Source organism: Danio aesculapii, chromosome 5 (genome assembly GCF_903798145.1).
Source record: "Danio aesculapii chromosome 5, fDanAes4.1, whole genome shotgun sequence".
Taxonomy (NCBI): domain Eukaryota; kingdom Metazoa; phylum Chordata; class Actinopteri; order Cypriniformes; family Danionidae; genus Danio; species Danio aesculapii.
In genome coordinates, this window is record NC_079439.1 from 9,587,553 (window position 1) to 9,600,884 (window position 13,332).

At 37.4% G+C, this 13,332-nt stretch overlaps 2 protein-coding genes across 2 annotated transcripts in view; both read right to left on the minus strand.

Annotated features, from left to right (window-relative positions):
• Positions 1-1,029: 1,029 nt before the first annotated feature.
• On the minus strand, positions 1,030-6,082 carry si:ch211-12e13.10 (uncharacterized). The gene is made up of 3 exons (XM_056457346.1): positions 5,984-6,082; positions 5,834-5,909; positions 1,030-4,762 (listed from the first exon to the last, which is right to left on the minus strand). The coding sequence occupies exons 2-3, from the start codon at positions 5,906-5,908 to the stop codon at positions 4,220-4,222; spliced, it is 618 nt and encodes a 205-aa protein (XP_056313321.1). The 5' UTR covers position 5,909; positions 5,984-6,082; the 3' UTR covers positions 1,030-4,219.
• Positions 6,083-6,217: 135 nt separating this feature from the next.
• Positions 6,218-13,332, minus strand: part of lrp13 (low-density lipoprotein receptor related-protein 13) — a 37,813-nt gene continuing 30,698 nt past the window's right edge. Inside the window, exons 16-19 of the mRNA XM_056458927.1 lie at positions 12,781-13,014; positions 11,206-11,524; positions 8,513-8,621; positions 6,218-6,487 (exon numbers count right to left, since the gene is read on the minus strand). Of these exons, the coding sequence (XP_056314902.1) occupies positions 6,461-6,487; positions 8,513-8,621; positions 11,206-11,524; positions 12,781-13,014 (689 nt within the window). The 3' untranslated portion in view covers positions 6,218-6,460. The remainder of the gene's footprint in view (positions 6,488-8,512; positions 8,622-11,205; positions 11,525-12,780; positions 13,015-13,332) is intronic.

Consider the following 13,332-nt stretch of genomic DNA (forward strand, 5'->3'; position numbering starts at 1 on the left):
GAATGTTCTATTGAGTGTTGCCTCTTGGCCATTTTAAGCTCTTTGGTGTGGTTTAATATTCACTGCTGAGAGTCCAAACACTGAAGAGGAATCCATCGATGCGCAGCTCTACAAGTCCCGAACTATGCAAGCCAGTGACTAACAAGTATTAAAGGGGTGGTCCACTACGATATCATATTTGAAACTTTAGTTGATGTGTAATGTAGCTGTGTGAGCATAAACAACATCTCTGAATGTAAGATGCTCAAAGTTCAATGCAAAGGGAGACAGAGTTAGCTTAGCAAAGCCTACAGCGAACGACTACAAAAAATACATCTGGGTTAGTGAGATTATAAACGCTTCAGGTTACATGCATACATCCTGCAGAGAAGGTGCATGGCCAGAGGCGCTGTAATGTTACAGCAGAGAAAAATGCAGTCCAAACGCTGCTATTTCCACAGAGCATCTTTTGTTTCTGTATTTGGTCTTCCAAAGGACACGACACAAAGAGAAAAGAGCTTATGGTTTCATTTTAATTATGACCCAGAGGATTATAAAAAAAAAAAAAATACCTCTAGCATTTGACAAAGGAGAACTTCCAGAATTTGCCGGCTGCTGTTTGGCACCGCTAACAATTTATAATAATTTTTTAGGGGTTTCCACCTTTGTGATAGGATAGTGGAGATTTAGAGACAGGAAAGTGTGTGGAGCAGAGAGAGAGGAAGGGTCAGTAAAGGACCTCGAGCAGGGAATCGAACTCGGGTCACCGTGAACACCTCGGTGCAACGTGTCGACACACCATAACCACAAGGCTATTGACGCCGGCCCGCTAACAATTTATGCAGATGCTTTCCTTGCGTTCTACATCTCAAATAATAAACTCGCAAAAGAGACTGGCGTTTTTGCGGAGACTGGTTTTGCTAAGTTACCTCGGAAGAACGAACGGGAGACTGTGAGAACAGAGAACACTTCCTGTGAGAAATGAGATGCTGTGTTCTTCCTGATGGATACATGACCTTCACATATTTTTTACGGAAAATTACTTAAACATTACAACATTCATACAGCGATTTATTTTTCAACTTTTCACAATACATACTACGCATGAAGACTTTACAAATATATATTGCACAACACAAATAAAGCAGATTTTAATAAGAATTTCAGCAAATAAACACTCTTAATGTGTTTATGCCTTTTATAAGACTTTCATGCTTGTGTTTACTTTCACAGTCTCATTTAGGGAAACTCCTGAGATAAATAAGGTATATCTCTGAACTTTAATAATGAATCTAAATAGAATGCCACGCTTCCCACCTCCAGTCGCAATGACTTCTGGGACTTCGAGCGAGTTCGGTGCTCAAGTCTGCATAGGTGCGACCTTGATATCAAGAATGCATCTGGAAACCTTTGCGCATTTTCCGGTCTTGTGGTCTTCAGTTTTGAAACTGAACTTTGGCAGTTGATGACGTTACACGAGAACACAAGATCGCTGAACGCATGTTGAGAAACAGCCAGCGTTTATAGAGGCACCGCGCTTGCATATAGAGGTGTAACGCTTCCTGGTGACACGGAGCTGATCCGCAAATCACAGCACATTATGTTAGCTGACCAATCAGAGCCTCTCGAGGGTGGGCCTTTCAGAGGAACTAAGAAATATGACAGTCGTTTTCATGTTAGCTGAGTAGCTGTAGAAAATCATGTAATTTTTTCATATATCTTTGATTTATATACAAGCGAAGCATAAGCACACATTGTATCTTATAAACACAACCAAGCCTTAAAAACACACTCTGGACCACCCCTTTAATATCGTCTACCCCAACCACCACAGTAAATGTAAAAACCGTAATTATACTCATTTAAATTGTATTATATTAACGTCTACCCCCTACCCTAACTCCTACACTCACAGTAGCTACTGTAAAAATATTATTAGTGTACAGTGTCAAATTATACTATATTGATGCGAGTAGCCTTAGAATTAGTCAGTAAAGTCTAGATGGGATACAGCTATCAATCACTTTCACTTCAGAATCTAGTTCTTCTCTACCTATTATCTAGAGTTTTAAAATTAAGTTGTCTGAATATTTTAATAATACTCATTTAGCCTCTCTCTATATTATTATTCTCCTGGAGAAAGTTTAGTTCGGCTGGAAGTAGGTTTTTAAAATGTAAATATTCTTAAGGTCAATATCATTCGCCCCCTTAAGATTTTTTTTCCCCAACTGGCAAGAGAACAGAAGAAACCACTTGTGACTTGTATAATTAACCTGGCTTAGTTGATTGACAACAGGGACACACGATCACAAAGATACTCTCTTATCAATAATCTTGAGGCAGGGGTGCCCAAACTATTTCATATGAAGGGCCAAAACCAAATAGCATTGAGAGCTGTGGGTCGAAGACAAATATACCAAACTATTTTACAATAAAGTTGCCATGGCTAATTTACTAATTCACATTATTTTCATAATAAAAATAAATAGAATACATTATTTGAATTGGATTAACTAATGCTGTATAACTTTAATTATAACATTCTGAAAAAAATATTTATAACACAGTGGAGTCTGAAAGGCAGAATCTGCCATTACCTTTATTCACTCACGACGGGTAGAGGATAAGGCAGAGACTTTAGTATGTACATTTTAAACTAAATATGATTAATTGACATCATTTAAATTGAATGTTTAATTTTAGATAGCTTTTTGTAGCTTAACAATAAAATAAACAAAAAAAAAGGTTACATTAAATTTGAAATTACAACCCAAACAATTATCATATGGGATGGCGGGCCAAATTAAAAGGTTACTATGGGCCAACTTTGGCCATCTCTGCCTTAGGGCTAACATAGTAAACTACATTGGTGACTTTGAATGTACTACTATTAATGTGTCTTGGTTTGTAGTTAAACAGGCAAATAAGAGACTACTAATGATTACTTTTCTTTTTATTATTATACATCTTTGCCATTAAAAACCTTTTTTTTTTTTTTTTATAAGTACAGCATTTAAAATATTCTGACAGCCTAACTTTAAAACTTAGTCTCATTTAGTAACCCCTCTCTTAGTTTGGCTGGAAGAAAAGGTTTTTTTTTTATATGTAAACATTGCTAAGGTCAATATTATCAAATTCTCTTTAAGAATAAGGCTAGCAAACTACAATTTCAACAGGCTTTAAACAGACTAATACTATTAATGTGTTTGGTTTGTGGTTAAACAGACATATAAAACTGCTAACGATTACTCATTTATTACACAACTCGGACATTAAAAATATAAAAAAAATAACAAAACTGATCCAAAAATGGGTAAAAACCCATTGATGATTTGAGGTTGCCCCCTTGTGGCGAACTGAACAAAACATTTGACCTTTTTAAGCTGTTTACTGAAATACTGAATACTCAAGAGAGTATTTCGATACATGCTTAAACCAAAGATTTGAAACAATGCACAGAAGTTTTAAAGCTTCTCAAAATGTTGCTCGATCACTAATTATAGTAGCCTTTAATTTGAACAGCTCATGAAATTAAAGGTGCTGTTGGGGATGTTTTCTTCCACTCTAAGGTGATTTTGAGTCTTAATTGGGCCACAATGTTCACTGCGTTTCAGCAAAAGGAATGATTTTTGGTGACAAATCTTAACATTTTGGGAAAATGCTTTGAATTTATTTATTTATTTTAACATTCAACAATACACTCTGGGCAAGCTGACTGCCGACTTCTGTTATGTTCGTGACTGTTTTTACCCCTTTGACTTGCATTATAAAAATCACATTTTTTGATTGCAAACTCATGACAAAATATAATTACCCATTCATGACGCATTTAACCATTGATCATCAGTTGCAGTGCCAAAAAAAGCTTAGTTTCTGCCTTCAACGAGTATTGCGTGTATGTGAGAGCATTGTGCACACTTATCTTGATGTCTGAGAAAACCATAAGCGGCTCAGCTCTCAAAACGATGTAAACGTATTAATGCACACATAATTAGCTGTTTTACTACATATAAAAGCCAGAATCTTTGTTTGCACAGGCCTGTCTAAAGGGTTAATGCTGCCAACTGATGATCAACAATAAAAATTACACATTTGACCTCTTCCCAACAGGGAGAACCACCAACAAGAATGCATGATTATATGCTGTTAAGGCTTTGCAATCAACAAATGGAAGTCAATGAGGGAAAAACAGCCACAACAAAAACTTAACGAAAGGGTAGTCAATTTGAATACACAAGAGTTAACAATCTTTCTCTTTTTTAGCAGATGCAGTGACCCTTAACATGTCTGGGGTTTTCAGCCTGTTGTTGAGATCTTCCATTGGATTTATCACAGTTTGGCCGTTCTCGGATGTAGGAAGAAAAACACCAGGGACGATAGCGAACGCTGGCTGGAGATCACTGGAAGCGGTCTGACCAGGAGAAACAGGTTTGTCCACCGCACCCATTGAGCTCCACTCTTTAGGATCCACATAGACGAACACTGGTAGCTGATCATTGTTCAAATCGTCTCCTCTGGGCTGCGGACAGGGCTCTCCTGTGGGCTGAAGGCCATTAAAGCGCACCGGCTTCACCAGTGATGTTGTTGGACGTCTTGTTGCAGTAACAGGGGGTTTGGCCGTCGCTGGACGTCTCACATCATCACCAATGTAAATTTCAGGAGTGAAGTCATTGAAATGGTTTGGCTGATAGATGGGGATATTATAGTATGGATAAACCGGTGCATATCCATATCCGTATCCATAGTCATAACCATAACCCAGCTGACGTCTGCGTCTTTCTCTCTGGATCATATTAAAAAGAAAAATGCAGTCGAATTTAAAGGTTAAGGAAATTTCATTACATCTTTAATGTGACAAAAATATCATTATGTTGGCTTGAGAAAGCTAATATAGTTATCCTACTTAAACATTATTATTAATGTTCCAAACAATTCTATCTCCTCTGAGGGCTTTAATGCTACAAGCTCCAAATTTGGCCAAAAGCTTTGTTCTGCATTAGATTTTATTGCTATCTCTTTTCATGTTTATCAGACTTACAAGTATAGTTTCAATACATAATTTAAGCATTACATTTTCAAAATGACAAGTCATTTTTCACTTTAAGTATATTTTTTACTGATATGGCAAGCTATTGCATGTTTGCCTTTCACACTTAAGCTTTATATTTTTAATAAAATATGGCAAGCTATTTTTACATAATGTCCAAGTGCAGTTTGAGACTGTCAGAGACAACGTGGTAGATTCATATCACTCATATACGATTTCATTTTAAAAGCGAGGCTGTGGTGGGGAGAAACCCGGAAGTAACAACTGGAGTCACACAGGAACAGCATCTGCTATGGCGCACTGTTGTGTACCTGGCTGTATATCTTATCAGCAAAAACAGTGACAAGTTTATGATTTTACTGCTTTCCGAATGACCCGAAGGTCCGTTCTGAATGGAGAATGACTATTGAAAAACAGGGATATCGGACCTCATTTTCACCTCTCAAGTTAAGGGAAGTGATACTAGTTAGCTAACGGTATCTTTCCCAAGCACATGTTTTAGAGGCCATTTACAGTGTATCCGGAAAGTATTCATAGCGTTGCACTATTTAGTTACAGTCTCATTCCAAAATGGATTAAATTCATTTATTTCCTCAATTCTACACACAATACCCCATAATGACAATGTGGGGAAAAATGCACAAGTATTCACAGCCTTTGCTCAATACCTAAAATCAAATAAAGATCATCTTTCATGAATGCTTAATGATATTTGGCATAAAATGTAAACGCATGTTTGACTTTCCTACAAATACAGTTGTAAATATAAGACAGCCTTTGGGGTTCATAGTCTGTTGTGAAACTCACCTTATATAAAGGCGAACCCACTGGGAAGCCAAGGGTGACGCTTAATAGGCTGACAAAAATCATCAAATTCTTCATCCTGTTTTAGAAAACAGATTTTAGACTAATTTCCTACACAAATCAGAATAATTTATGTAAAAACAGAAATATTACCTTGAGATCAGTCAGAGCTTGTCTAATGTTGTACCGTCCTTTGCAATCTTCAAATTACATTTCAGAGCATGCATTAATCCTGTGATGTATTGATGTCATTGTAGGTGGAGCCTTTAGGTTTTCATTGTAGCCCCACCCCTTAAATTCCCTCCACTATTTATTTGTGGTCAAGATGATCATTTCACAACAAGCTCATTAAATAAAATCAGTTTAATCTTTCATTATGACTGATACACAATGTGGTGGCTGTGGCAAAATCAGTTCTTACTGAACCTTTGTGGTAAACCAGGATGATATCAGCAGTCGGTGAGTTATCAAAATAATCTGCCTTTAGACTCGTTGAATGAGAACAGAGTTATGAACAGTCTGATTAAATGTGGACAAGTTAATTATATTAAACAGACTATAAATTTGACTTTTCCAAATGCAACATGACTTTATTCAAGAAACCAAGATGCTTCAGCCGACGTGATGAAGCTAGTCCACAGACGTCACCACATTTTCCTGAAACAGATATAAAAGTCATGTAATATCAACTACGATTAAATGGGAATATTTTGAGCACAACAGGAAGAATTTAAGGTCACATGGTTTTAGAATTAGAGGTCACAAACTCCAGAAACGGTATAAACGATGTTACAGGTCACATTTTAATCGTTCTTCCTTAATTTTCCTTAAAGAGGACTTATTATGCACCTTTTAACAAGATCTAAAACAAATCTCTGATGTCCCTGGTGTGTGTGAGTGACGTTTTAGCTCAAAATACCCCATAAATAATGTTTTATAACTCTTTGAAACTGACCTTTTTAGGCTTTGATCCAAGTTGTGGCATTTTGTTGACTGTCGCTTTAAATTAAATCGTGCTTTTGAAAAGAGGGCGGAGCTACAAATGCTTGTGCTTCAGTATAGCGGCAGATTCAAAACAGGACTAATGTTATCTTTCATTTGTGCATCATTACAATAGTCGCTGCCATTATCTTCAGCAGGTACGAAGCTAAAACTCAGACAACTGCTTCTCACTCATGGTTATTTATGCTAATGAGGAAGAGATCGACACTACACAAGCAGAATCTGAGGGTTTTTCAACTTTTACCAATAGTTTAGGTTGCAACTGTAGATATTTTTGACTGCCAATATCAAAGCCTTGGTTTTACAGGATACATCTACAGCACATTAACTACATTAAAATATCAAGGGTAATATGAAGAGTTCAGATGCAAAAGCCGCTAAACGCCACTTGGCAAAAGCTGCTATATCCCAAGAACCAATCAGAAGGTGCGAATCGAATGATACATTTTCAATGTAACGGCGCACTGATACGCCGGCTTTTATGAAGAGATTGTTTTATTCCGCTTTTGATTTAGGTTGTAAAAAAATGGAGTTTGATGAACTGGATGAGCCTGTCCGACTGTCAGTGAATGGCAAATGAAAACATCCCTTCAAAACTCTGTGCATTATAAGAAAAAACAAAATGTACAGTCGATAGTGTAGCATGCATTCATAACGTTTGTGCAGCGACGCTACTTTGAGTCCAATTTACTATACATTAAACGGCAACTGCGTTTCACGAAAGGGAGTTAAGATGACCTTTTATCCCACATGGATGCTGTGAGGATAAACAAGAGACAAAGACCTTGAGTATAGAGAGTATGAATGAATGACAGCTTATAAAAGTGTCTGACCTAATGTGTGTTTTATTTGCTAATTTAAGCTATTTTTTAAAAGATAAATGTGTAAAACTATACATTATTTATATTACTTCATATTACCTATATGTCTGAAAAGCTTTTTATATTAATGGAAAATGCACACATATTGATGTTTCACAATGTTTTTATATTACATTATTTGAATCTACCAAGCTTCACTTACAATGTTTACATTGCTCTACTTACATTAAATCTAAATCCTAAATATCAGAAATGACAACAGATTGTTAAGATATAATTAATGTCAGTTTATTTAATGTTATTTATTAATGCACTTGACAGATTTCATTCATTAATTTTCCTTCTGCTTAGTCCCTGGTTTTATCAGGGGTTACGCCACAGCAGAATGAACCACCACTTGGCAGATGCATTTTTAATTTAAGAGTGTTTTGTGTAATGTGTTTTATGTTTGGTAAAATAATCTCTAATTGCATCTTTAATGATTTACAACTAATTACACTGTCTTGTCCCGATAGGTGGATTTAGAGGTTTTTGCAAAAAAAGCAGAGGTGGATTTAGCTGGTTTTGATGCAAAAGAAAATCTAAATTGTTAAAAAAACAAAAGAATAGTCTAAAGTGACATTTTTGGGAAAAAAAGGCTATTTATTTACTAGATAATAACCTTTTCATTATCTATAAAATGAAACTTCTGAGCCTAATTAGAGTCATCTGATAGAAAATGTTCATTTAAAAAAAAAATAAATAAAAGGTCTGATGGATTGAGTGTTTTGCATCTGAACTTGTGTCCTCAATTCATGTCCTCTTTATTTTTGAGAGTATATTTTTCCTTTAATATAATTAGCACTCTCCAACTTCATACCTCTGATACTTCTGTGTCCTTTCCATTAGATCTAGCTGAAGACGCTTCACGTCTTTTCTCCAGTTCCTTCATGCCCGTCTCCTGCATGTCCACAGTCTGAGTTGCTTGTCTGAACACACAAGCATGCTTCAATCAGAGTAAATCAGTAGATGGTAAGTCACTTCAAAAAATACATTTAAATACTAAATTGCGTCATTAGAATTGTACCTAAATTTCTTTTCTAACTTTTCTGTTTGAAAATTACTCCGTCACACTTTATTTTGATGGTCCGTTTATAGAAGTTACATTGCATCTACATGCCAACTAATTCTCATTAGATTATAAGTAGACTGTTAGGTTAGGGTTAGTGTAAAGTTGATATGTACTCGCAAAGTTTCTTATAGTCAGTTAAATGTCTGTTGAAGGAGCAGTATCAGCAGATATTAAGCAGACAGTCTACTAATACTCAACTGGACCATCAAAAAAAAAAACTGAATTCTCCACTTCTCTGAACTGAAACAAATGATGAATACAGTATTAAAGGGGTGGTCCACTACGATATCATATTTGAAACTTTAGTTGATGTGAATTGTAGCAGTGTGAACAGACAACATCTCTGAATGTAAGACGCTCAAAGTTCAAAGCAAAGGGAGACATTGGCTGCATTCAAAACCACCTGCCAAGGTGAGTACATGTGCTGGAATTCACATGTACTACATCCGCCATTTTGTCATGTGCACTTCAGAATCTCGCTGGAAGTAGTAGGTCTCACATACTAATTTTCGAATTATGAATTCGGATATACTACTCGGCTCCCACACTGATTTAAGCATAATATATTGTATAGAAGTATGCGGTTTCGGACGCAGCCATTGGTTTTTACAGAGTTAGCTTAGCAAAGCCTACAGCGAACAAAGTTTGGGGACTACAAAAAATACATTCGGGCAAGTGAGATCACAAACACATCAGGTTACGCGTATTCACCACGCGCATGCACCCAGGGCCATCGCCAGAGGCACTGTAATGTTATAGCACAGAAAGGTAAAATGCCGCCCAAATGCTGATGATTCTACAGATCATCTTCTGTTTCTTTATTTGGGCACGACACAATGAGAGAAGAGCTTACAACTTAATTTTAATTATGTTCCAGGAAATTATAAAAAAAAAAAAATTTATAGCCCCTGTATACACCCAAAGTCTTCAGCAGCGCAGCAGTCTCGATTTTCCTTTCCATGTGTTCTACATATCAAACTCAAAAGATACGTGAACGTTTCATATTACTTGCACATGCTTATAACCCGAATATATATGAAAGACATGTCAGATTTAATTTTAGACAGCAGCCCTGAGGTTCAGCTGTTTCGTCTGTCATTTTCTGTCTGATTCAGGCTTAAACTGATACAGCTAACAGCTACTCTGACTGACAGTGTTTACACAGCGTGAAAACGCATGCTTGTAGGGCCGTGACGTGGAGCTGATCCGCGAATCACAGCACATTGTTAGCTGGCCAATCAGAGCCTCAAGTTTTGCAAAGCTTTTGTTTACAGGAGCAAGTTGGCATGACAACATGGCGAAGATGGTGCTTTTTTCATTGTCTAGAAGCGGTACAACTGCAACCAGATGTTAACAATAATTATCTATTTTACAACACAATTACCGTACAACAACAATTACTGTTTTTACATTACTGAGAGGGGTTGGTTTAGGGCTGGGTAGACATTAAAAAAAATTAATGGGTAAATAAAAAATAAAAAACCCCAAATCTCATTATAATTAGTTTTTACACTACTGTAAGGGGTAGGTTTAAGGTTGGGGTAGATGTACACTTGAACTACCGGAATTCTATAACTACTGTAGCAGTCATTCTGAGATCACAAAATTAAGCTTTGAATGTTCGTTGTTATTTTATGAAGTCATTACCCTAAAAATCCATTAGTTTTGCTAATACAGCCTATAAGTGTGTAGTTAGGCTTTGAGACTGCCTGTGAATGTTTGGTCCTCAATTTCATATTCATTTTCTCAAGCAGGAGAGCAAGTTTTTTTTTTGTTAAATTGTTGGTTTAAAGACATATCGGAAGTTATGTTTTTGTTAACAGAAAGCCAACAGAGGCACGCATATTAAAAGTCATGGTAAAAAGTAGCAAACACTGAAATGCATGCGACATTCTGACTGCTACGGTAATTAAAGGTAATTATGTACTTTGTTTATTTTTTAACATTCTGTTTAATGCAGAGGAAAAGTGTTTTATTTTAACAAGGTTATTAAATTACCAACTTTTAAAAAGGGTCATAATGACCACCTCTGTAGTTCTAGTGTTAATGGGTAGTTTAATAAATAATATAAATTATTCTTGCAGCTGTATCCTTTCTAGCAACAACCATTGTCAGATGGAAAGGTGCATTGTATGAATGGCCCCCAATACTTTCATTTTCAGCTGATAAATCTTTTAACTACAGTAATGAATTACTTTAACTCAATGGTCTTAAACTCAGTTCCTGGAGGGCCGCAGCTCTGCACAATTTTGCTCTAACCCTAATCAAACACAGCTGATCTAACTAATCAAGGTGCTTAACGACTACTAGAGACTCTAATGCAGGTGTGAGTTGGAACTAAACTGTGCAGAGCTGTGGCCCTCCAGAAATCGAGTTCAAGAGCCATTACTCTAATTGATTAAACCCATGCAGTAAATGCCAGTCATCCAATTAGAGCAAACCTTTGATTTGTGGCTTTCTTCCTCTGAATGATGCCGACAGTGACCGCTAGGACCACCACACCAGCACACAGTCCGATCACTCCGTACAGGACGGGTCCCTGCAAGAGACCTGAACGGTCCTCACAGTGTTCACCGCTGAATCCTGGATCACAGTCACACACCGTCTCACCGCTCCTGCTCACACACCTGCCTTTCCCTTTACACAGCTTAATGTCACACATCTCCGACTCCACATTCGCCGGTATAATGTTCTCGCTCAAACCTGGAGCAAAGGCTTTAGGATTGATTCCAACCGTTTTATACTGTTTATCATCCAGACCTGAAAAAGAAGAGAATATAATTCATTTTACAGACAGACTGCAGTGCAGAATAAATATCTAAAGTCATCTAAGATGCTCCTTATGCCGAGTTACGACTGCATGATTTTAGCCTTGATTTTGAATCGCCGACAGGTTGTGAGAAATCGCTACAAACGCCTGAAATCACAGGCAAATCTGTGCTCGTTCACATGAGTAAAAATCACACTGTGAACTATCAAAGATGCAATCTGAGAGAATCGACAATGAGTCGCCGATACCTGCGAGATATTTGGCATGCTAAATATCTGGAGCTGTCTGCGACTCAAATCATGCCGTGTGAAATGTGATCTGATTGAAAATATCAGCGATTACCTACAGCCAATAAGAGAGCTGCATCCACTAGTACGGGTACCTGCAGCCCAGCGGGAGGTTGGGGGAGAAGTTAAGACTTCTGTTTGGTCTATTTGGACCCAACAAATGGAGGAAAAACTAGTGTAAATTTGGCAGGAGCACCCGTGTCTGTTTGACGTGTCATCTGAGCAATACAACAACCAGGTCAAAAAATAAAAAAGTTGAGAAATTGCTAATCCCCTTTATAAGCCAGGTGAGCAAAACAGGTACATTTTTTACCCCATTAAAGGCTTCTGGCAGTCTGGTGGTGGTGGTGGTGTAATGGTGTGGGGGATATTTTCTTGGCACACTTTGGGCCCATTAGTACCAATTGAGCAACGCCACAGCCTACCTGAGAATTGTTGCTGACCATGTCCATCCCTTTATGACCACAGTGTACCCATCTTCTGATGCCTACTTCCAGCAGGATAACACTCCATGTCAAAGCACAAATCATCTCAGACTGGTTTCTTGAACATGACAAGGAGTTAACTGTACTCAAATGGCCTCCACAGTCACCAGGTCTCAATCCAAAAGAGCAACTTTGGGATGTGGTGGAGCAGGAGATTCACATCATGAATGTGCAGCTGTGATTCTAACCTGTTAATATGGACCAATCTCTGAGGAATATTTCCAGGACCTTGTTGAATTATGCCATGAAGGATTAAGGCCAACCCAGTACTAGTAAAGTGTACCTAATAAAGTGCCCAGTGAGTGTAATTGTACCGTTCGATTCAGGGAGGAAGAAAATGTGAACATTGTTTTCTGCTGATAGATTGTAACAATTGACCTCTGACTGATTCTGATACCTTAACTCTCTCACTAATATGCATTCAAAACAATAATAAGTTAAATACAAAAATAAATAAAATGATCAATTTCTCACAGTTCTCATCAGAATGATCTGGACAGTCAGCGACGCCATTGCAGAACTGCTCCAGAGGCAGACACAGGTCTTCACTCAGACATGGTTTGCTGTTTTCAGGACAGTGGGATTCAGGTCTACAATCTCCACCATCAAGCAGGCGGTGATCATGAGCGCAACGACACGTCTTTCCTCCTGGGAACGCCAGACAGAGCTGACTGCAGCCGCCATTACCATTAGAGCAGAGATTAGTGCCTGAATCAGGAAAAAAAGACCAGTCAGTGATCAAAGTTTCACCATACTGTCTGATTCAACTTACTTTGAGCTGATTATGCCTTTATATTACAATGATGAGGAAATTACAGTCAAATCTGATCACTCCTGCAATGTTTATTCTTTGCCCACAATTAAGAGTTCAGGAAAGACACTGAAATCGTTTTTCCCCTTGCTTTTCATTAGTAGATTTGTTTTTTCAGTGCTTGTTACTTTTTTCCCCCAATCACAATGCATACATTTAAAGGCTCTTTTCAATTAGTTTTTTTTCTTTAGTCATAAACTATTGTTAGTTGCAGG

Bases quoted from the DNA above. Each gene is read 5' to 3' on its own strand.
- si:ch211-12e13.10 (XM_056457346.1), bottom strand. From the start codon at position 5,908: ATGAAGAATTTGATGATTTTTGTCAGCCTATTAAGCGTCACCCTTGGC. The intron at 4,763-5,833 runs GTGAGTTTCACA...AATATGATCCAG, and splicing joins TGGGTTCGCCTTTATATAAG to AGAGAAAGACGCAGACGTCA.